Source organism: Aulonocara sp. 'chitande type north' Nkhata Bay, linkage group LG11 (genome assembly GCF_057382095.1).
Source record: "Aulonocara sp. 'chitande type north' Nkhata Bay isolate Kocher_YH1m ecotype deep benthic linkage group LG11, A_spYH_male_GT1.1, whole genome shotgun sequence".
NCBI classification, from domain to species: Eukaryota; Metazoa; Chordata; class Actinopteri; order Cichliformes; family Cichlidae; genus Aulonocara; species Aulonocara sp. 'chitande type north' Nkhata Bay.
In genome coordinates, this window is record NC_141354.1 from 26,777,304 (window position 1) to 26,801,880 (window position 24,577).

Sequence of the window (24,577 nt, forward strand, 5' to 3'; positions counted from 1 at the left end):
ACAGCCCTCTGATTGGTAGATGATGTACTCCATCTCAAGATCTACAGCCACAGGTGGATGGATGAAACTAAAACGTTTGTTCCCACATCATTTTATTTTTCTGCTTACTTTTTGTTAACGGTATAAATCTTGGCATGTATCTTTTTTGAAAATTTTTTTTAAAACGAGTGCACATTCACATTAATGAACCATTAAAAAAAACACACAAATATATAGAAAACTTAAGTGCAGTCTCAAAAACATGTGGATTACAGATTAGAGTGACTCTACAGAAACGCTAAACATTCACACATTTAGTTTTTTGGACTAAGCTGTATTTAAAATCATTTGTCAGGATTTAGAAATGCTTTTAATTTTCTATATTTCTATACAAATGTAGAGGGTGACAGAAGGGGATGCTAGGGTTAGGGTAAGATGGAGGGAGGTGAACTGAAGTGGCGACCCCTAACAGGAGCAGTCCAGTGTTTTACCTAATTTGTCTGGATGTGTATTAAGGTGTATAAAAGCTGTACTGCTGCTGATGATTAATACCTGCAAGAGGTGGTTCTTTAAATACTTTGCTCTCAGATTCCAGGCTTATTTGTGATTCTTAGGGTGTTTAAAAGTAGAACTCAGCTTCAGCTTTCAGGCCCCACACTATTGCTACTATTAAGATCAGGCTTAAAGCTTTCCTCTTTAATGAAGCATATATTTAGGGCTGGATCCTGAATCCTCCATTAGTTACGCTGAAATAGGTCTAGGCTGCTGGGGGATTTCCATGATGCACCATGAGTGTTTCTCCTTCAGTCACTTTCTTCACTCACTATGTGTTTACACACTCCTCTGCTGGAGGTTTCTTCCTGTTAAAAGTGAGTTTTTCCATCCCATTGTCGCCAAAGCACTTGCTCATAGGGAATTATGTGATTGTTGGGGTTGTCTCTGTATTTTATTGTATTATTGTACCATCTTTACCTTAAAAATATAAAGCATTTTGAGTTAATTGTTGTTGTGATTTGGCACTATATAATTAAAATGTAATGTAATTCAATACAGTCAGCTTGCAGTTTAATAGATCTGCAGCTGTAAGCTTGGCAGAGTCAAATAACTGACTGTATACTGAGTAAATACGTCTTAAAGGCATTTTTTCCCTCTATCTCAACAACAAATCTGCACAACACAGTTCAGTGTTTGATTGCCAACAATAGGTCGGGGGTAACTAAGCTATTTAATAATGTTTAGTAGTTACCAAATCTGTGCAAAACAGTGACTTAGGAAGCACATCCTCAGACTAAATAATCATTTTATTATTCTTTTCAATTGATTCAGTTATCCAAGTCACAAGAGGGGTGAGTAATTTCACGCCTCTCTGTTAAAACTGAGCAAAGAATCTCTTATGATCAGTGTTTGCAGTTTAGATATTAATGTAAATTTATCTAGCTCCTCGTTAACTTCTCATCATTTATAGGAAACAATATATATTTTTTACTGTTTTTACAATGTTTGCTGTTGCAGTGCAGATTAAAACTGAAATGACTCAGGTTGACATATGTCACAGAATACACTACAGTACATAGTGCTACAAAATGCACTGTAGTTAGCTTCAGACATTATTGGATGTGTTTTCAGGTTATCTTTTTCTTGCCATCTTTGTGTATTCGAGATCATCAGGTGTGCTGTGCTGAGATAGAGCTCATATACAGCAAATGTCGTCATGTGAGTACTGTAGAAGTCCGTATTATGACTCAGCTTAGTAAAGAGAATCTATTTTTTAACTCTGCAAGTTTCGATCGCAGTTGCAAAAACCATCAACCGCTGTGAAGAAACTGTCTTTTATGTGAATCTCCCCATCAAAGAGGAAGAAGAGCAAGAGCTGTTGAGTCTGTTGGAGCAGCAAAGCTCATTAGAGTTACCAACCTGAGAAGTCACCAATTAACACCACCTCAGATTAGATCCCACATCAATGGTTCCCAGTGCTGAAGTAGGAAAACCACATCAGCATCAACTCTTTGCGTGAATTAGAGATAAATTGCTCCACAGAAACTACTGCTGAAGGAGAGCAATTAAGAGAATTGCTTGGGACAAGCAACAAGAGGACTGGACATAAAGAACAATGGAAACAGAAAATATCTGTATGAGTAGTTTTCTCACTAAATTTTGAAGGAGTGGAACTATAATTTAAATATCTTTTAAATAGAGTGATTCAGATCACACGTGCAGGCTCTACAAGGTCTGTTTGACCATGAACAGTGATTGGGTGGCCCATGAGATGACCTCTACAGTCATGTGACCTAAAACTAGCTGAGATGCTTTGGAATTAATTGAATGGCACCTGAAAAGCCACCAGTGGGAATGCTTTCAACACCTGCAAAGCCTCCAGGTGATGATCTGAAGCAGACATAGCCAAATGTGAAAAAACTGATAAAGACAAACAGTAGTGACTTTGAAACTTTGAAGATGTAAACAAAATATGAAACATATTTTTGTTTCTTTTCATTCCTGCATACCTAATATGCACATGTAACTGTTTTTGGAAACAGTAAAAATAAAGGAAGAAAAATGAGTGAGTCACAGTGTTCAAACCTTTTCACAGGTACTTGTTTATGGTGTGTTAATATGAGTTTTGAGAGGCGTTGGACATTTTGGGCAGTGCATTTACTGATATCTACAAACAGTCAGATGATATTATGTTCTGTGTTTTGTTTTTGTCAGTCCCGTGTAAAGCAACAGAAATAGCTTTAAGGGTGAGTTACAGTCTGAGCAAAGCCTTCTTGCACAGCTCATCCTGGAGCCACTGAACCTCCTGGTGGTGAAATGTGCAAACTACGACTCTGACGCATCAGAGGCAGATAGTGCTTAAATCAAACATAATCATTTTTGTGCCCTCTTGTGTAGCCCCTGCAAGAATTATTTCTGTGTCAGCACGGTGGCTGTTATCTGCCCCTTCATACATCTCAGTGCAATAAATGTATTCACAGGAGGTTTTAAATATGAGCTGCGGAGCCCTTGTTTCACCATAGGAATCCAGCACGTCCAGCAGTGATATAACTTTGCAGCCCAGACGATCTCGAGCTGTAAATTATACGAAAACAATTCCACCTTTTTCATTTTATTTAAAAGTGCAGTTGTCCGCTCCCAGTAGCACTGCATAGCCATACTGCAACTTATATAACATCTCACAGGCAGATGATATGGGATTTTATTATACAACCAGTCTGTGTGCTCACTAACCTACTGAACACTAAAAGGGCCTTTTTTTTCCAAATATAGGAGGCGCTTTTAGTTTGACTCCTTATAAAACACCAGTTTGCCTTATGATTACTGTTACGATAACCCATATTTATTAACATACTGATGCTGAGCAAGCCACTGGTGTCAGATCTGGTTATTATCCTAAAAGTTTGACTCACAGATTGTTACAAATCAATAAATAAATACACTTCAGTGACAGAAGCAAGCTTCCATAGCAGTGTTTTATTTCTACTCCACTAGATTTGATCAGGTTACTAGTTACATGAAGATTTTACGTGAGAAACAATAATCTGTCGCAGTTATATAATATATAGTGCAATACTGTAAATATGTCAGAGCAGATATTGTTTATGATAATAACACACTTGACATTTTCATCGTCGGAGACTGTTTTTATATTGCACTATTAAGACGTTCGTGCAGGTAAGAGCTCTGAAAACAACTGAAAAGTAGCTCGTTTATCTAAACTACAGAGCTCATTATTCACACCTTGGCTTAGATATGATTTCATTGTGCACCCAGTGAGCACACACGTCAATGTGATATATTGCCAAGTCTTAAATAGGTTTGAGAAAACAGGCACTCGAGGGTGTTTGTAGGTATTATGAAGTGCTTTGAAATGCAGAGGAACAATGTTTACCTCGGGGATTAATAAAGTATCATTTGAAACCCAAGTGCGATGCTGATAACTCGGTTTACGGTGTTAATGTATTTACAAGGAAACTGAATGCTGCTCATCTTTAACATGTCCCATGCTGAGATGACTGGGAATGGAGTTTTTTTTTTCTTATGATTTAATGACAAAAGAAAAAGTTGGGAAGCACTTTAAAGTATGGTGCAGGTGAAGTCCTGAATTCACCCAGACAGAAGAGTTGAAAAGACGAGCATTAACGCAAGAAAAGAATCACAGTTTTTTTTCCCACCAACTTTATTATACAAATTCTTTGTAAGTCACTGTCGTATCCAAGGGGATCAATGCATTAAACAATAACAAAAGGGTCGTTTCGAAATTTATAGGCGTCAAAATTAATCCATGAATTGTTTTTTTTCCCCCAATACTGGACACTGTCCCTGTCCGCTTCAGATGGCCATTAAAGAATCCGCACTCTAAATGAATTCATAATGGCTAAAAACACACACCATATTCATTCATTTCCTTCTGAAAAGGAGCTTTTCAGCTTCACTCGGCTGTCTATTCGCTCTCCTCTGTGAAAAAAGTAAATAACCCCTGTGGCCATCTAGGAGGGTGTGACGATAAAAAGACAACAAAATGTTATGAGTTTGGCACTGTACAGATCATTAAATACTAACACAGAATTTTTCTGAATCTTCAAATTAATGCCGAAGAGATCACTTAAAATATTCTGATTGTACTAGCTATACAAAATACAATACTTGCACAAATTAGATTAACCATTTATAAAATTGTGATAATGAGCTTCGATGGATATGGCTTGTGAGATATTACAGACTTTGCTACAGACCTTTTGTGGCTCTATTAAAAAAGTCTAACACTACTGTATGTCACCTGTCCTATTTCCCTGAAAAAGACACTGCACTCAAAGCAATCAGGTTTCCATTAGACGCCTGTTTTGTCTCCAACCTGTGTAATAAACATTCATTCGATACATACATACATTATGGCATCATGGGTTCAGCGTGTACAACCCATTTTTAAGTTACTGGGGCAGGCTGCCGCAGAGGAGACAGCAGACTGCGTGTGATGTTAAAATCACTTCTGGCCCATCCCAAACTCATCTATCCCTCGCCGTCATCTACGCGTACGTTTAGAAGGCTGCAGATTATTCAATACCAGAGTGGAAACCTAAGTAATCACTTAAGATCAAGAAGTCATAAGGCCGATGTCTAGGCACAGTACATACAGCTGGAAAAATGGCCATAAAGGCATCAATGACCCTAAAATCCAGGCATCCTGTAAAAATGCCTCTCAATGAAATGGAGCTGGCATGCATCAAGATTTGGAATGTCTTAAAAACTCGAGTTTATGACCAGATGTATGAAAAACCAACTAGTCGCGAGAATGCTAGTTATCTAAAAACAATAAACACTTAAATCCCACCAAGTAAAAGAACATCACATCGTAAGATAATTGTTAATAATAACCATAACAGTTATAATAATTATTAATAATAACACTCCATCATATTCATAACAACTACATTTAGCACTGTGTGTAGGAAGATTGTCCAAATGTGTTTCTGTTTATCAGCATTTCATCTCTGTAGCTTTTCCACATGACTGAACACAAAGAAAAAGAAAAAAGAAAAGAAAGCCGGTGCAAGTTCGTTCTTTGATCGGCGTTATTACCGACGATTTCTGTTTAAAAAAAGCAAAAGAAAAAAGAAAATCCTCTCTCAGTATAATACCTTCCATTGATTGGTCACACGTTCAGCCGTGCTTGTACAGAATGTAAACCTTGAGGACACGATACAAAGTGTGCTTGTATCTGGTGCAAATATCAGGGGCTAGATTTGTGCAAAGTTTAGTCTCTGATTCTCGTTGAACTGTGCTTAAATTTCTCTTGTTTTTTTGTACACATTAATACTTAATACATCATGACAATATCAACACAAAATCAATAGAAAGAGATAGCATTTTATATGGACCACAGATATCACATACTACAGTATATAGGATAGCCCTTAGTATTGAAAAGCGTTGTTATTGATGAAGATTTTTTTTTTCCGTTTCTGTTTTTTTTTTTCATACTGGCTGAAGTGCGTTATGATACAGCAAGGTCTTTGTCTTGAAGATGGGAAGGGCTTCCTAACCATCCGAGTCTCTTGTATGGCACACTGGAGCCGCTCAGGAGAGGACCTCAGGTCGCCCTCGCTCTTGACTCTGAGGGTTTCGGCTTGCTCTGAAGCCAATCCTTCTGTCTGTACAAAATGTTGCTGACTTTTTAATAACTTGTCACCTGGTGATAATAATTAAATGGTGATTGTCAGACCAGCTTCCTGTGTGGGATTTTCTTTGTATCTCCATAAATGGCTTGTAAGGACAGTTGTGTAAGTGCAACCTCTGCGTCATGGTCTATCGTTTGTGCTCTGTGGAGAAGCCTCTGCTCTTCGTTAGAGCGAGTTGCCTCTTTATTGGTAAACTGAACACATACGTCTGTTCTTTTATCTCTTGATTTTGTATGTGTATGTCAAGAATTTTTGGAACGCCGTGACTGATGGCTCTATAATATTTGGTAGCCCGTTGTTTTTATTTTTTTCAAACAGGTAGGTCCTGATCTATAGATGAAAACATTGAGAAAAACTCACCCATAATCTTATATCAGCTTACGCTCCCGTAGTGTAACAGTAATGAGATTGTGAGTTCCTCTGGAGGTTTAATCTAAGGTCACATGGAAAAGTAGGCAACCCATGGAATCAGATCAGTAATGTGGATACGTCCTCAGTTCCTGTCGGGTGGTGGCGTTGTGTCAGACTGCTGCGTGTCGCTCAGAAACAGAGCCCGTCTTGTCCTCTAGGTTATACAGGAAGCAAGAAAGAAAAAATCAGTTCTGTCTCACTAAGTCAGCACGAGGTCGGTGCAGAAGAGTTCAACAGGCGCACAGTTCATCATTCAGCCTCGTCCGGTCCACCGGGCTCCTCGTCTGAGAGTCAGTTTAATAAATCTTCGTCGGTGAGGACCGAGCGGAGTGGCAGTCCAGGTAGTTGGCTCAGTTCTTTGAAATTCTGTGACAGGATATTCCACACAGGCCTCCGCTTCCTTTACCCTGTTTTTTCATTAATATCATCTGGTTTCCTATCTAATATGGCTCCTGAGTACTTTTTGAAAAAAATATATAAAAACTAAAGTATGAACGGCATTTCTGTTGGTTTTATTTCACCCTCCCAGTCAGTCCTTCTACAAGTAATGGCACCTCTGTATATGGCAATGCGGCAAATTCAGATACAAAATATGGCTGATGTAGGCTATCACATAACTGGAACAGATGTCCCCTACCTAATTTTTAGTTTTTATAAGTAAGTCATATTTAAGCTATTTAATTACAAGATAACACTAATTTGAATAGCCTAAACACATTATACTGTTACAATACTTTATACTTCTAGTTGTATTTCTTGTAGCTGAATGTCTAATAGTTAAATGCAGAAGGGTGATATATTCCTGTCCCTTTAATCTAAACTCTACATTAGGCACTGACCTCACACCGTCACCTCATTTTTACTCCCCGTCCTGATCCCCTGACTGCCTCCTCCCCCGCTCCCTGCTGACCCCCCACCGCCCCCTCCGGGAATGAAATGTAGCTGCTCAATTGTGTTCTGCCGTTTTGCTGCGAAAGCCATCCTCCGGGCGCTGTGGCCTCCTAGTGTTCCCGTTCCCATGACTACTCCGGTTCCGGGCCCCTCCCCAGCCCAGCCCATGCCCCCGCTCATGTGCCCCGTCATAGGCGTGGTCCTCTCCTGCTCCCGTCCGGACGTGGGATGAGAGTTCATCTTGATCATGTGGTGCCGGTCGAGGGAAGGCGTTGCACAGACGTTCTGCTGGGACTGGGCCTTCTGCTGGCGAGGCAGGGTGGGGACGATCCCGCTTCCCGTGTGGGCGTACGGATCTACAACACCCATCCCACCAACGCCCATCCTCTCCTCCAAATGGTCTGGGGACATGAGCAGCCGTTCCTGTCTCTCCTGCCTGTCCTGCCTGTCCTGTCTGTCCTGGGTCTTCCTGGTGAGCGTCTGCGTGTTGGAGTTCTTATTGGAGGCAGCCATGGCTTTGTAGTACTGGTGTTGCTGGTTCTTGGAGAGCCGGGACAGAGTCCCGGTGTTTCCAGGGACATCACCCATGTTGAGCAGCTGGTCGGTGGACTTAACTTTTCTCGGAGGCTTGGAGAGAGTGTCGTAGTTGGGGTTGTGCTGGGGCTCTGGGGGATCCAAAGGGTAAGGATTGGGAGTGGGTGAAGCAGGCATGCCAGAAGGTGGCGGTGGGATCCAGGGCCGAGCCGCATGTCTGGGGAGGGTCCCTCGCCCGCTGAGGGTGTAGTCTCCACCCCAGTGGAGGTGGTGCTGAGACGACTGCAGGGCCGGCTGGGCTGTGTGAGGCCGGCGCTTGGTGGTGCAGTACCCAGATGAGTACTCGTCAAGACCTTTCTCTGCAAGCCAAACAAAAGTTCTCTGAATTGTTTATCACCACAGTAAATAGCATGAGCACATAATGATGCATCGTGCATTTCACAGCACCCGTGTCAAGAGTGTCGCTCTGCTTCAGCACTTACGAAACAGCTGCAGAAAAAGCAGCATAAGGGGAGCGCAGCTTAGACGGAACATGTCTCATTCCTGGAAAAGCGCGATACTCACCGAGCCGTTTGAGTGAGGAGTATCTGTTGAGCTCAGGCTTGGTGGCGCTCTCGTACGAGGGCGGCAGCTGGGCCAGGTTGTGCAGGGAGTGGTGGAAGGAAGGCTGCGATTTGGTGTTGTTGTGCTTACTGGAGAGCAGGGTGCCTCCAGCTGCCAGCTGAGCATTGTTCATCCGAGGTGTGCGTTCTGCAGAGACCAAAGGGAGAAGACGACGGTGTGTTAAATGAGATTTGCTCCTCTGGATATAGCGCGATGCACATAGCAGAGTGTGAATCTTCTAACATTCACTGAAAGCGACAGATTTGAACTTGCTTTCAGCACTAACACAAGCAACCAAAAATATGATAATCATTATTATTGTTGAAATGAATGAGTCTACTTTTGAGCTCCAAACGAAGCTGAATGAAGTAAATGAAGCATCCAAGTGATTACATGCAATTTACATGGGAGCCCGGCTTTCATCAGCTGCCTTACCGATAGTTGCAGTGTGCTTGGGACTGGAGCCTGATGAGTGGATGAAATTGTGTTGCAAATTGCCCACTGTAAGTGAAAAGAACATGAAGTAATCAGCTCACAAAATGGATGTCAGGCAGTTGAGCGGTGTCTTCAACTAAAAGGAATAAGGAAACTTTACGTGCGTATCTACCTAAATCAATTCATTTTCACATGATCACATAAGCACCCATCTCCACATTCTTGTGCAATTAACTACTTTAATATTGAAGTGGAGAATTAGAGACACAGAGGACCCCAAAAGAATCATTTATAAATGACCATGGCCCTCGCAGAGAAATTACCGAGGTTAAAGATTCATTTTTTAGCACATCACTACTGAAAATTCTTAATTTATTCTCTCTCATAAAGACATCTTGATGGAGGAACACAGAAAAAAAAAGCTGCATCCATTTACAGACGTGACGAGCACAAAGTGCCTCTGCATAAAGAGAGGATGCTGTTACAAAAGTGCACCTCTGATCGTGCTATTCACTAACGCGCTACGAGCCCTAGACTCTCACATCTGTTGTCTTTGCTGGGCAGCCCGGGGGCGTAGAGATTTTTCGGCGGTCTCCCCAGTGTCCCCTGGCCATCTCCTACAGCCAGAGCCACGCTGTTGTTTCTCTCATCCTGCTGGACTGGGCTCGACTGGTGCCGCAACATGTCCACCAGAGCTCTAAAGATGCCATAAAAAAAGCAATAAAGGAAACATGAGATAAAAATGGCAACAGGGTATAGGCACTAAATTCTTCCTCCCATGAATGCTGTTTTTGGATTGCAAATAAGCAACATATCAGCCATCTATGTGAGGATGAATGCTTAAATATAAATAAATGTGAATGTTAATCTTGTGGTCGGACATTAGGGTTTACACCGGTTATAATCACCAGTTAACTGTGCGGTTAATTTAAGTACAATGATGAATAAATATGGAAAATGTGAAACCAAAATAACATGCAGGGCTTCCCTGAGGGGATCAACCAACACTTCGTTTTGGTCTACAACTGTCATCTTCCATGACTGATGCAACTAGTAAAAACACCAAAAGACCCATCTTTATTGCCAAGACGACGGCCCATATATGAGATAAGAAAGCCAAGAGGAAATCAAAACAGCCACGATTTCCGCAGCAGTCACTCGATGAAGATCAAATATGTTTCAGCTGATGACTAATAACATTTTTCTGGGCCCAGAATGATGAATGTAGGCCATTTATGGAGTCCTGAAAACCTAATTTCATTACAATATTCATACATCAAAATGAAGTACTGAATTCAGCAATGAGGTGTGATGAAATTAAAAAAAAAACAAAAAAAAAACGTGTAAGCCTCACCTGGGCATGTTCAGGTCCCTTTGGTTGGCTTCCTGTTGCACCTTGTTGAAGACCACCTTGATGCCTACTGCGACAGCCACCATAAACACAACCACGCCACCGATGACAAAGCCCGTGTTGTGGCTCTGCTGCTTCAGTGGATCAAAGTCTGGGTCACCTAAGTCATCTGGTGTAATCATGGGCTCCGTCTGTGGCTTGGCCCAGTCCGGAGAGTCGTAGTTTTTACAGTTGTCCTGGTCCAGTTGGCGACTTCGGTCTGGACAGCAGAAGCGGTAGTGGCAGGTTCCGCAGCAATAGATGAATGTGTCCTTGGAACAGTTGAAAGCGCTGTCAAAGTGTCCCATTACATCGTAATATCCTCTGCATCCATCCACCCATACATCCATTACAGGTGGCCCCTTGGCTGCACCTAGAAAAGGAGGTGCGAGGGCCTCTGCTGAAGTTACATTCTTGGGGAACATTACCTGGGGCAGGGGTCTCGGAGGAGTCTCTAGAACTTCCTCTGCGGTTTCTGGGAGCGTTTCTGGAGTTTTTGTCCTTCCTTGGAGAGCAGCTGGCCTGAGGTTGGCCTGGATGGCGAGGAGTATGAGCGAGGAGCTGGAACCAGTGTCGGGCTCCTCCGTGAACGGTCTCCCTGATCGGTCTAGGTGCTGAGGAGGTGGGGACGGAGAGGCCTCCACGACGGTAGCAAGAGGGGCAGTGAGGAGGGAGAGGAGGGAGACAGCGAGGACTCGGAGATTGGTGGTGGGCGGCATTTTTACATGACTAAGACATCTATTTTTTTTTTATTGAGTCAATGCAGTTGCAACGGTGTATCCGCTTCTGCAGTTTAACCCACTAAAATGGCATGTGATGCATTCAGCATGTACTGGGTACTGGAGTTTCATTCACTAATGCTGGCTGATGAAATCTGAAATTTTTTGTGTTGTTCGTATTTATAAGGTGTTATAATAATAGAAAAGGTCGGGAACAATAAAAATAAAAAAACTGTACAAACAGTATCAAAATGTTTTTGTAAGTTTCAATAATTGGTGATAATGGTATTAAAATGTTTTTAATTTCCTGTTAGAAGGGAGCTCTGAAAGTGTAATGACTTCATCTCTTGCCCTCTAAAAACCCCTCTCGATTCGAGAACACTCAAATGGATGCAGTTTTGTAAAAAGCACAGATTGAAAACAATCTTCATGCTTTTAGTCCTTAATGCCTCATCCTACATGCCCTACTGAACAAAAGAACAAACATCTCATTTACTACCAGGGGTGAAATTACGCTTTGCAACCACAAAGTTAGGAGCAAGTATTTTTAATAGAATATGGCATTCCTGTACATTCCTGCGCTGATGGCACTTAAAGAATAGACTATGGCCAGTTTTTTGTTAAATGTAAACAAGTTTATCTGTTCTCTTCATTCCTTTTACAGCCTGGCACTACGTACATTCAGAAATGGCACTTGTTTAACCTGTAAGCAAATCCTTTCTGGGGGGGAAAAAAAAGGAAAAAGATATTAAATCTATTTTGTTTTTATATATTCGGCACTTTTTGCCATAGTAAACAATTAAATGGAAATAAATGACTGCACCACTGATAAATACTGTCCATTAGTGTGGCCTAGTTTCTATAGAGTACCGCATTATCTCCACGTTAGCCTGTTCTCGGCACCCATCACATCTATAGATACACTGTGTACTTTATCTCAGTCTTTTCTATGGCTGGATTATTGTGCTCAGTACTCGCCTGGCACGGACCGTTACTGTGACTGGGCTGTGGGTGATAATGAGAATGGCTCTGGTTAAGTGCTAGAAGACCGCAAGCACTGAAAATTGGGAGTAATCATAAAGCAAAGAAACGACTCCCAGCCTGTAAAATACATTGCACAAATGAGGCAAATGTCATGATTTTAAGTGCTCTGCCTTCAGCTTGTAGGCACAAAATGTTGCCCGTGTCACTCAACTGTGTCGCTAATTAGATATGAAGTGAATGGCACATTGCTTCTCCGTGTGACATGTCTCTCTAAGTAAAATTATTCCTGATTTGTCTCCGATGTTGAAAGAATATCACTTTTGTGGAGAAATATGTAAATGTGTGAAGTTATTGTGTTGGAGGTGTTGGCAATAATAGACAGAGGCAGATCTGTCTCCCACAGAAATTATAATTATATGTAATTATCAAAATGTCCCTATCTGTAGCAGAGAATGTAGGCACAGATGGGGGAGACAGAATGCTGAAATCACCGAGGGCTCCACTTGTTTCAGTTACATGCTCCTCTAACCTTGTGAGGAGAGTTCAGTGGAGGAAAAATGAGAAACACGAAGCACAGCAGCTCTCCCACTGACTAATGTTCCAAAGGAGTTCTCCGGGTGATTTTTTCCCCCCCCCTTCTTGTCGTTTCTAAGCGTTCTGCTTGATTTCCACAACTGTCTTCGGGTTTACGTACGGACAAATCTGGAAAATCGTTGGCCAAATGTCCACTGCAATACAAATGAGAGACATTAGATTAGAAAGCAGCTCTGCAACCTCTTCTCCACACTTACTGACCCTCTTTGTGAGTGTGTGTGATCATTTTGGGTACACACACGCACACCACAGTTATTTTTATTAAATGCGCTATGTGCATCGTGGAAAGCTGCAAGTGTGTGTGCGTGTGTTTTAGTGTGCCTGTTTGGTTGCAGGAGGAACACTCTCCTGAAAAGCCAGTGATAGAGAACGGGAGCAGAGGGATAAATGCAGGGTAGGGATTTAAATGAGCAAAGAGACTGTGGCGAGCGGGAAGAGCCAGAGGTATAGATGCAGAGACGACCATGAGTGGGAGGGCGGTGTGTGGGTGGCACAGAATCAAGTACATTTCTCCCAGCACTTACCAATACAACACATCACACAAACAGCACCACCAAACAGATCTGCAAACACAGTCCATGCCACACGCAAGAGGAGAAGAGAAGTGCTAATCAGAACTGCAAATCAACCGCTGTTGGAAGAGTAAGAGGGAAAGAATGTGAAACAGTAAAGAAAGCCTTTACTGTGCGAGTGTGTACATGCATGCATGTGAGAGAATAAAGCTGGCATTCTGTAAACCCCCTCGTAGTCGGTCTCTGCCTCTCTCCTTTATTCCTCTTGCTCCCCTCCTTTTCCTCTTTCTGCCTTTCTCTCTTTCTCAGATTCTGTGCGTGGGTTGAGGCAGCTAACTCTCTCAGAATAGCACTGCAGCTCTGTCTGTGTGTGAGTGAAAGAGGCAGTGAAAGAGAAGGGAGGTAGAATCCAATCTACACCCATTAGCCAAACCAGATTTCAAAGTCACATCTGCACGTCTCCTTCTCAACACGATGACACCTGATGCCTCGCACCGTCATCCGCCAACGCTGCCCAACTCTCCCGTCACCGTAATGTCTGTGCTCTGCTCTCAATCATTCCACTTCATGAGGATTTTTTGACCAAATCCTTAAACCGCTCCTGCTAAACGTGCATATGCAGATGCCCAACATTGAAATTTTCACCCTGAATGTATTTAAACTACAGAAGACTGATCCATGGCAAAAAAACAAAAACAATCCCCCCCTGCTATTATTCATAAATCTGGTCCTCTAGATGTCTGTATAGTGTGGTGCTGAAGCAATGCAGCAGAGAGGGAGGGAGAGAGGAAGAACTGTACCAAAGGGGTGAAAGGCACACATTCACATGTGTGAGGAAGCAGCCCTGACTTGCATGGCCACAGGAGGGAGGACAACTCAATCACTTACAACTCCAAATTCCTAGATTTGTCAGTGTGTCAAAGCAAACGAACCTTGGGGCCTCTTTCACTGCAGGAGCTGTGCAAACGGCTGGGCATGCAATCATTTCAACAGGTGTTTGTTGAAAAAAATCAAACAAAATGGCCCCTTTTTTTTCCTCTAGACGTGCTGTTGCAAAACGCACTGTGGTGTGAATCCTTTAGGGGGAGGGGGGAGAAATCGCGCAAACAAGTCGTGTGTTGCGTGTGCGCAAAAAGACGTCTAATTGCAGCGAAAGCCGCGCGGAGCAGCGGCTGCTTTTGGTCTCACCGGCGAATATATGCTGCGCATTTACTTTGCATCAGACGAACGGATGTGGACAGACTCCTCAGACTACACTACATCCTTCATTGTGTTAATAAGTTGCAACTTGCAACAAACAAGCATGCGGGTTATGGACATGACTTGCATCTATCAGTAGGCTAAGAGTGCGTGGGTGTATCCGTGCCGGTGTGTGTGTAGTCCGGCTGGATGAGTCGGTGTGTGCGTGTGATATCAGTGTTCTTAATACCAATATGGTTATAATGTCGCAGTTTGCTGCCACTTGTCGATTAAAGTGATTAAGAGGTGGGGGAAAAGAGGTGTTCGCGGAATAAAGCCCGCAGATGTTTTGTGTGGCGCAGATTTCATTCAAATGTTTTTGTTTGACAGCCTCCAGGTCAGCGGATGCGTCTAAACTGATGCCAAACTCAATTTTCATGCACGCACAAACACACAGAGCACTTATCAATCAGCTTTGATTGCAATTCCGTAATTGGCGTTGCATTAATAAAAGGTGCATAATGTCGTGCCTTACCTGTGCGCTGCTCTGGGGGGTTTGATGCTGAAGAGGAGCGCTGGAAGAGCCTGCGCACTGTATCTCAGCGGTTTCTCAGATGGCAGCCTGTTATTGTAGCAGAAGATGGTGAACTGTTGCTGGATGCGCCACTTATTTTAATTGCCCGTGTGTTTTAGAAGTGCAGCAAATCTCGATCGCGCTTGTTGTGTCTCCATCAGGCTATTGATAATCCATCATGACGGCGGAAAGACGAAGGGGGGGGGGGGGGGGGGGGACGCGAGCGGGAGAGGAGGGGAGAGAGAGTCGGTGAACAACGAGATGTTCTGAGATTTTCTGATACATGTGACAAAGCACTTCATCTACACACTACGTCGGAAATTTCCGCCTGGTGTGCGGCACAAGTTAGCCTGCAGAGTAACTATCCCGGACAGCACGCAAAGTAGCCGGATTCGCATGTCAGGTGCGCAAAAATGTGAAGCTTTTCACCAACAAAATATCCGCCAGGCTCACTTTCTCCATCTAGAAACTGACTAAGACTGGTTCAGTTAATCGTCTCCACGCGATAGCCTATAGGTTACACCGCCTAAACTGCGACTGGCCTCACGGAGGTCCACCAGTGGGGGGGGGGGACGCTGTGATTGGCCGGTCAGACAGGCGCTGATGAGACTCCGCGCTCCGCTCGGCGCTGATGGTCAATAGGCCCATTCAACTGGTGGCGTTCATCTTTACTCTCCTCCATTTAATTTCCATCTTTAGTTGCGCGCCCCTGAAGGCCTGCATACGTTTTACTGGCTCTGATAAAAATAATAAATAAACATAAACGGGGAAAAAAATGTCGACCAGGGATTTGACTGATGTTCTTCCCGAAGAAGTAAAAAAAAATATAACGAATGAAAAAAAGAATGTATAAAAGCCTCTCCGAAAAAACGGAAGAAAACTTGCAAAATTTAAAGCAGCCGGTAAAGTGAGGGGAAGATCCAAAGTGTGTTTGTGTACGTGTGTGTGAGAGAAAGAGAGAGAGAGAGAAGAGAGACACAGACATGGTTGCCACAGCAACTGTGTCATTATGTTGGTGGCAATTATGAAAGCGATGAAAACGGGGAAGGGGAGAGGATTGGCGCAAAAGCCTTAACACTGAAGCGTGAACGAAACTGTCAATTAGACTCAAACCTACACTGACAAGTCTTGATTTCTGTGAGTGTAGGACGAGCCGGGCAGGTGGAAATCCAGAGAAGAAAAAGAGGATAGTTGGATGAGAGGTAACGGTAGGTTTGCAAGTGTTTGCGCCGTCTTACAAACCTCGCGATCCTCTGAGATCACCACCACGCATGAATGAAACCGGGTTTAGGGTTGATCCCCCGACGATTATCCTCCAAATAAATGAAATCACTGACTGCACATCAGGCCTACAGGATGAGTCACGCACTTATGTGACAGAAACACCAGCATGCATTCATATTACATCTGACCCAGACTACATATGGTGGTTGCTGGAGTACTTTTCTATGCTGTGGTGTGCTGGGGGAGCAGCACAGCAAAGGAGGACTCACCCAGGCTGGAGAAACTGATCAGGAAGGCTGGCTCTGTGGTCGGCATGAAGCTGGACACTCTGGTGACAGTGGCAGAGAAAAGGACATCAAAGAAACTGCTGGACATTATGGACAATGCTGGGCATCCTCTGCACACGGCCATAAACAATCAGAAGAGTCTGTTCAGTGACAGGTTGCTTCTCCCCAAGACAAGAACTAACAGACTTAAAAACTCCTTTGTCCCACACGCCATCAGACTGTTTAACTCCTCTCTGGAGGGGAGAGGGAGGGGAAACAGGAGGACAAAGGAGGGGGGAACAACTAAGCTGTAGTGCCTCTTCACCTCACTGTGCAATACCTTTTGTGCAATACTTTTTGTAAATAGTCAATGGTTCAATAGACCTTGTGGAGCAGGGAAATTATTTTACTGCTATTGTTAAATAATTATCAACAGTACCATTGCATTAAGAATATAATCTGCAGCATGGATATTGCATTCAGAGGTTTAAACAGTGTCTCTTTCAGAAAGACTGAGTTGCAGGCTGACAGGAAGTTGTTTGCAGAAGTGAAAGCAGACAGTTATTTTGAGGAGCAGGCCAGACGAGGCCATTTGAATTACTAGGTTATTCAAAATGATCATTGCTTTGACAATGTAACAGATAGCTTTAAGATGGCCTTAAGATGTTTATGGTGATGTTAATTTTGTATTTCAGATGCAGTTATAACTATTGTGTACACAATGCATATCTGTGCTTATTTGAGTTGATGTTCAGGTTCTTTAAAGGTCTTAAGCTTCACTGACGTGACTGTTCAGGTGATACATGCTGAGGGAAAACTAGAACATAGAAGGAATTGCAATACATGCTTACAAAACACTTATATATCAGGTCATTTCATATTAAGGTTTTAGTAGAGGTTCTTGGTTAAAACATTTATTTAGTAGAAGACATACACATAGTCTCAGTGAGCCTCTGGTCTAGTGAAAGGTCAGAAGTGCAACAGGTGAAGAGGTGACACAGAGAGCATGTGAGGTCGTGACACACACACATGAGTTAGATTTATTTAGAGGAGAGAGAGATTAGTCATGTCTGGATTGGAACTGCGAAAGTGTCTCGGTAAAAGAGGAACCGTCCTTGCCGTCTCGGCAAGAAAGAGGAACTGAAAGGTAGAAAGGAAGTGCCGGCCATGAAAATAGAAGATGATGTTCTGTCTTAAAAGTCATTGTGGTGTTGATTTGACGTATGTATAAAATGTATCTGTGACGCATGAAGGGGCGTCAGTAAACAAACCCTGATGTTATAAAATAATTGTTTGTGCTTTGATTAAGTCGAAGATCACTTGCTGTCTGTGCACAGAGTGTTCTTCCCACACGTGTGTAGTCATTAAAATCATTGTTTGACCAAGAGCTTCTGGACCAAGGGTGGTTTGTACTCTCCCTCCTCAATTTTGAACCTTTAACAACCTCAATACTTGAAATGTGCAATTCACTTGTATTTTTATTTTTTATTCCTATTTATTCTATTTATCCCCTTTGTATATTTATATTTGTCTCTGTATTTATATATATGTGTGTGTGTGTGTGTATATATATAACAATTCTGTAACTGTAACTTCGGTCGTTGCTGTGCTTTTTTTTGGAAGTCGAATTTCCCAGAGGAACCCACCCGAGGGATTAATAAAGTTCTATCTTATCTTATCTTATATCTCACACACGTCAAAATCTTCAGTGAAACTGTGTTTATGATTAATAGCACGGTGTGGGTTTTCACTGCATGGATGTTTATACCAGGTGTTGAAGGAGGTAAGCACTTCCAAAACGGGTCTTGAGGAAGGTGTAAAGGGTTACACGGAGCCCCAGGTGTCTATGAAGGGTCTGATAATTACCTGCATGGCAGGCTGCTATTTCTACACAGGTGGGTGGGCTGCTGCATGTTGGCAGCAGAGGCCAGTGGAGCCCTTCATTAGATGGCCCAAAGACGCTCTATCGGGTGCACTTCAACTCACTGGTTTGCTGGGGTGGATGCAATTACTCGTTTTTCCTCATAATGGTTATTCCATCACTGCAGAACAGGAGACCACTAAACAAAATGTGCTAATACGCGTCACTAGAAAAGCCTCATTTGCATTTGTTCTTAGCATTAATTTCAACATCGCTTGACAGAAGAGGACCAAAGAAAAAACACAAACAGGAGTTGATTTTCCATTTCACTTCTGGTATTTCAACATTTTATTAATTTAAATAATTTAAAATGGACACAAGATATCCAGCCAGACAGTGTGCACAGTAACAGGAGTTTCAGAGGCACCTTTTCCATCCAAATTAAAACAGCGCTTCAGTGTGTTTCCTTGGGAAATGTAGGCCCCGCATGCATTTAAGAACGGAAAGAAAATTTGCCCGAGAAACCCTGCAGTTGCCACGGATGGAGGGGCAAGTTGGTTCAAACTAGGCACTTGTCATCTCTGGTACTCCACGCGGCTGGTCGGCGTGCGGTGCATCTGAGAGGACATGCTGCTTTTGTTAGGAGGCAGGGGTAGTTGAAGCGAGTCACACCACAGTATGCCTAAATACAGAGAACAGTTGAGGTGGCATGCGCATGCCATCTACCCTGTTCCCTTACAGCCACTGAGCTACATCTTCACACACAACCACAAGACAGCTGAATATGGACGTGTCGATTAAAAACAGCTTTTGAAAATACTGGTCAGTGAAACAGTTTTAAAAAGTCAGAAAAACAAAACAAAAAACAGCAGACTTCCTTTACTTGAAACAATCCATACCTTTACACCTTTACCTAAATTGGATCACAAAACGAAGAATACAATTTGGACGTTGCATAATTTTAGCGCCTTCTTCCATCATTTCCTTTGAGCTGAATTTAAAAACCTGACTTTAAGGTAGCATCGTGGTTCAGACTCGACAATGAGTCAGGCTGTGCAGTACACAGTACCATCACAGTTGCTTTTACCAAGAAATGCTTTAAAAAAAAAAAATGGCTGCTATTAAGTCTGAGACGACAGGAGCTATATCTCATTAATGGACAGACATCAGAGGCCGTGGTTTGCACAGTGAATCGCATTAAGTATCATTCATTCACAGTAGGCCAAAGGAAAATCACAACTGATGGCATGATGTTTTTTTTTGTTTTTTTTTTTAGACTGAAAGTGTATTCTTTCATTTCAGAAAAGCAACAATTTGTCACCGTCTTCAGGTATGGGAAGAATTAAACCCGTGACACCAACTGGACAAGACAGAGTGATGGAAAGACAAAGAATAAGGTATAAGTACAAAGTGAGAAGTCTGGATTTTCAGGGTATAAAGAGTCAAAGGGAACAAAAACATCATCAGTATACTTCAATATTTAAATTTACTCTCCCACATTCACACAAACACACGCGCGCGCACACACACACACACACACACCCACTGAGAATTTCTATGGAGGTATTAAAGTCGCCTCAACGCACGCTTTTTATCTGCTTTCTTCTTCCCTGCTACATTATTAGTGCTACTACTACTGTTGCTATTGCTGGTGGTGGTGCTGGCTCCATTGGCTCCATTACCCAAAGCTGCTGGCACAGACGCCGCACTGGGTCCCGCTCTCTTCATCGGGTCACCTGCATGCTTCTTTGGCTGGGGGCCGTCATTAGGATCCTGAGGTGCCCCAGAAGTGCCGCCCATGGCGTGGATCTCTGTGAGCAGGCGGGCCCGGGACTCGTACTCAGCATAGTCCTCTAACAGCAAGCGGCCGGCCTCTTCGTTCAGAGCCGATTCTGGGTTCGGATGGATTAGAAGACACTTGATTGTCTGTAGGAAAGTGAAGGAAAGAGATGTGAAATTAGTGGCCTCAACACAAGCGATACTGAAACAAACACACAGATCATCCTTCTTACCAGTAAGACATGTTTGAGGCCGAGTTCTGCCTTCCAGTCCCTCTTCAGCACGTTGACACAGATCTCTCCCTTATGACCCACGTTGGGGTGAAAAATCTTGGTCAGGAAATACCCTTTGGGTGGAACCGCAGGGAAGTCCTTCCCGAGGACCAGACGCATTCGGAAAATGCCACCAGCAAATGGAGTTCCCTCTGTTGAAGTATAAAGAATTCATCACATGAACATTATGTCCTGACTCTGCCAAACTTCATCCAGAAAAAGAGGGTCACAGAGCTGCAACCGAGTCCTCTGACAACACATTCAGCGCATACAAGTCAGTCAGTCACAGAGCACATTAACTATCATTTCAAATCTGCCACATAACAGCAAATATTTCAAAGCCGAAGAAATACCACCTGACACTTTTCCTTGACACCTAGTCTTGGTTTTAAAAAAAATAAAATAAAAGGTTCCAGAATGAAAACTGCGCCAGCATCGAAGATTTAATCTTACCATCTGTTAGACAGGTTTCTTAAAGCGAGGAGACTTTTTAGGGAACAGGAGATTTGTGTACAAAAATAATCGAATATTATCCTGTCATCAGTGGTAACAAAGTGAAATAAACACAATATTCTTTCGCGAGAGAAGAGTAAGGAAGTTTACGAGGCCATTTCAAATCCTTGTCACTTGCTCTTAAGTCAATTTCCTGCATTTAACTTCTATCAGTTTCCAATGAAATAATCTGATATTTGATCTGATATTTCTTGTTTGACCATCATCACCATCTGTCTGTGTACGCTTCAGCTTTTAACCAGGTATGCCAAGTAGCAACAACAAAAATTTGACATTATGAAACACACTGTACTGCTGCTTTAACATAATGAATTACCTGATCTGAAATCAGATATAAATGTCAGTGCCCAATAAATGAAACTGATGCCGCGACGGAGCTCTGTGGAGGAGTAGAAAATGTGGACAAGTGTCTGGCTCTTCAAGACCTACTTAAAAATAACATCTGAAGCAATGAGTGCATAGTGGCAAGATATCATGATAGTTTAAAGTGACTTATGTGTCTCATGATATTAACAACACCCACAAAACCCATAATTTAAGTGATTACACAACAGCATAAATTTTGAAAGCTCCACGAAGGGGGGAATAGAAATGTAAAACAGGCCTTGAGGATTTATTATTCTACAAATTAACAGCACAAAGACTAAATTATGTACAGATAGTAAAAGATTCCATCAAAGCTGATGGCTTCCATTTAAGCTTCAATAATACCTAAAAATCATGGAGCAGACAGCTGACTCAGCTCAGTCATCACCAGTCATGTTATTACCTTGAGCTGATAATACAAAGTTGGCTATCAATAAGAAACTCTCAGCCTTTAAATATTATTGTTTGAAGCTGTTTTTCTGGATGTGAAGTGGTGAAGTAACTAACACACTGTAAATGCACAGTTTGCTGCGAACATGACGCAGAACTCGGGGTTTTTCCTGGACACTGGTGACCCTTTGATTAATGACTATAACACACTGGCACAACTGACTGGCACACAGTGAAGGCGGCGAGTGTCTGTCACCTTACTTAACAGAAATCTGAATTTATTTCTGGACATTTTCAAAAACAAGAATGCATGTAATGTTGAAGGAAATAAAATACAGCCTAAAAAGAAAATGGGCTAAAATATTTTTGTTAGAAACCTAGAAATGTTTGCATGCAGGAAAAACCCTGAGAGATAATATATTTAAGAATACACAAAAAACCCTTGAAAATACAAGCTGCAAGGTGACTAAACTAGGATATTTTATCGCTGGTTTTGAAAATAAATTTCCACATTAGTTATTCAAGGACAGAAGTAATACAATTAGTATGGATTTCATTAAGTTTATTTTACTCATCAGTCTCTGACAATTTGTCTATTTAATGAAATACGAAATGCTCTGTACTGATCTTCTATGATAAAATATTTTGAGTCAGGACAAACTCAACAAATCTGGTTCAAACTAGAGATCTTAAAGAAACTTTTGCAAATCTAAAGCCCTAAATTATGAAAAGACCATACTGCAAATACTCACTTGGTGAGTTTACTCCCAAGAGTTGTGTCGGTCCTGCTCTAAGTGTGAAGTGATGACACTATATCATAATCCTTACCTGGTCCCTCTATTGCTGTGTGAAGCTCTGTTATGTCTTCTTCGCTGGGATAAATCTTAATGCCCTCGGGTGGATCTGCTGCTAAAGCTGAAACTTCTTTGTAGACCAAGCGAAGAACATGAGGGGGCAAATTCTCCACATTGGAGTTCTGGAGAGACATAACAATAGTTTAGCCACAGCGCTAACAGGAATGACCAAGCTGTACTCTTACTAAGAATGAGGAAAAATGAAGGCTGTAACTTCACCTCAGGTACTGTTAAGATAAAGTTTTACATTTAAAGCATGTAAGCCAAAGCAGCTGAAAAAGAGAAGAGAAAGGAAAAAAAAAAAAAAAAAAAAAAAAAAAAAAAAAAAAAAATCAACAAATATAGGATCACCAGATTCAGAAAAAAAGAAAAGAATATCTTTGTGTAGGACACTGGGACATGTTACTAATGCTGAGAACTAGACTTAAACAAATTATGCAGTTTTGACATCAAGAAGTCCAGAAAAAAAATGAAGCACATTTCATTACATCCCCCCCCTCCCCATTTGTTATGTGATAGTTTGTACAATGTAAATTTATTTTCCTTTTCTATAGCAACAACTGTCCCATATTATTCAGTGTTATTTCAGCTGACTTTGGGACTTTAAAAAAAAGCCCACTAGTTTATATTTTTCACATGTTTTGACTTTTTATTTCTAAGCATTCATTTAATTTCCAGAATGGGTTCGCTCATTTTAGTTCATTTTTAATCTTTGAAAATATTTAGTTTCAGCATTAGGCAGTTTATGTTGACAACCAAAGTGGCTAAACCTAAGGCTATTTCCTCTACATTCTGATTTTCACTTTTTTTTTTGTATTTCAGTCTACTCAAATATTTATTTCACACTTCGTTTTTGGCTTGCTGCAAAAACCTTTGTCTCTGTAGATGTACACATTTTACAACCACGTGTTTACTTTCCTAAACTTTGACTAACAAATAAATATGACACTGCCTCAACATGTTGGTCTGTTAGCACACTGGACACCTTTTCTTTAATATACAGCGAGTGTGAGTGAAGTAAATTTAACATATTATCAAAATGTTTATTATGTAGGTAGGTATCGACTCATTACACACTAAAACATATTTTTTTGTATGGCTTTGATGATTTCGTTCCACACATTTTAATAATGTGTCGATCGGCCATATGGCAGAAGAAAAAAAATCTATCATCGGCACCACCTGAGACCATCTACATTTTCCGCTGCGGATCTGCTGTCATTTTACACAAGCTTTTCTCTGTAATCTGCGCTTGCCAGTCATTATCTTCCTAATTTTAACACGTATTTACGTAATGAACATGAGCTGGAGCTCCTCTGGGGGAGCTACGGTTTCATCATCGAGCCAGCGGTCCCCGCACCACGTTAAGCATCCTCAGAGAAGTCAGATGAGTTATAACTTGATCAACTTGAAGTATGCTTTAAAGGCACAGCAGTAGATAATTAATACCAGTTAAACAGTCGACGGGCAATGTTAACTTTATGTTACCGTTAGCATACCTAGCCTAGCAAATGCCTCGATTAGATTTCGTGTTAAAGAAGCTTTTGGTTTAGTGGTAATAGTTTCTATTGTGTATAAAGGTACTTATTAATTACACCAATATACATCTGAAGACTTTAATAAACGCATTAACTTTCAACAAATAGACACAACCGCCCATAAAAATCGAAAGAAAAAAAATCGACAGCTAAAATCGGTTAGAGCTAGCAGTGTCTCCCATTAGCTGTTAGCTAAGAGGTTGATCTTACCATCTTCAAAAAGGAGCTCTGCTTGGGTGGTGGGTGTCTGGCTGGTGTCAGATATAAAGAACCGTTTCTAATAGAGCTTAGAGGAGTGAAAAACTATATTCGATGAAAACTTAGCCGACTGGCTGATGATCGCCGTTCTTCTTTTCTTCTCTACGTTGACACAGGAACAAAAATACGATCCTCAATTGAACCTTAAAGCACAGACCAATGACCGGCACAGTGGTGTGAAACGTCAGAAGAGACAGACCAATCGAAATGCATCGATAGAGCTGCGTCACATCAAAAAGCCCTATCAGCCACATAGAGTGAAAAGTACATCTGAT

The 24,577-nt window shown here is 41.9% G+C and overlaps 2 protein-coding genes across 2 annotated transcripts; both read right to left on the reverse strand.

Moving 5' to 3' along the window:
• Positions 1–4,009: 4,009 nt before the first annotated feature.
• shisa7a (shisa family member 7a) lies at positions 4,010–16,834 on the reverse strand. Its single transcript, XM_086311571.1, has 6 exons — positions 14,943–16,834; positions 10,384–12,850; positions 9,572–9,726; positions 9,030–9,095; positions 8,556–8,741; positions 4,010–8,350 (listed from the first exon to the last, which is right to left on the reverse strand). Exons 2-6 carry the CDS (start codon positions 11,136–11,138, stop codon positions 7,407–7,409), a joined length of 2,106 nt encoding a protein of 701 aa, XP_086167697.1. The 5' UTR covers positions 11,139–12,850; positions 14,943–16,834; the 3' UTR covers positions 4,010–7,406.
• Positions 16,835–18,652: 1,818 nt separating this feature from the next.
• On the reverse strand, positions 18,653–24,485 carry ube2s (ubiquitin-conjugating enzyme E2S). The gene is made up of 4 exons (XM_086311572.1): positions 24,255–24,485; positions 22,481–22,628; positions 20,345–20,535; positions 18,653–20,258 (listed from the first exon to the last, which is right to left on the reverse strand). The coding sequence occupies exons 1-4, from the start codon at positions 24,255–24,257 to the stop codon at positions 19,899–19,901; spliced, it is 702 nt and encodes a 233-aa protein (XP_086167698.1). The 5' UTR covers positions 24,258–24,485; the 3' UTR covers positions 18,653–19,898.
• Positions 24,486–24,577: the final 92 nt, after the last annotated feature.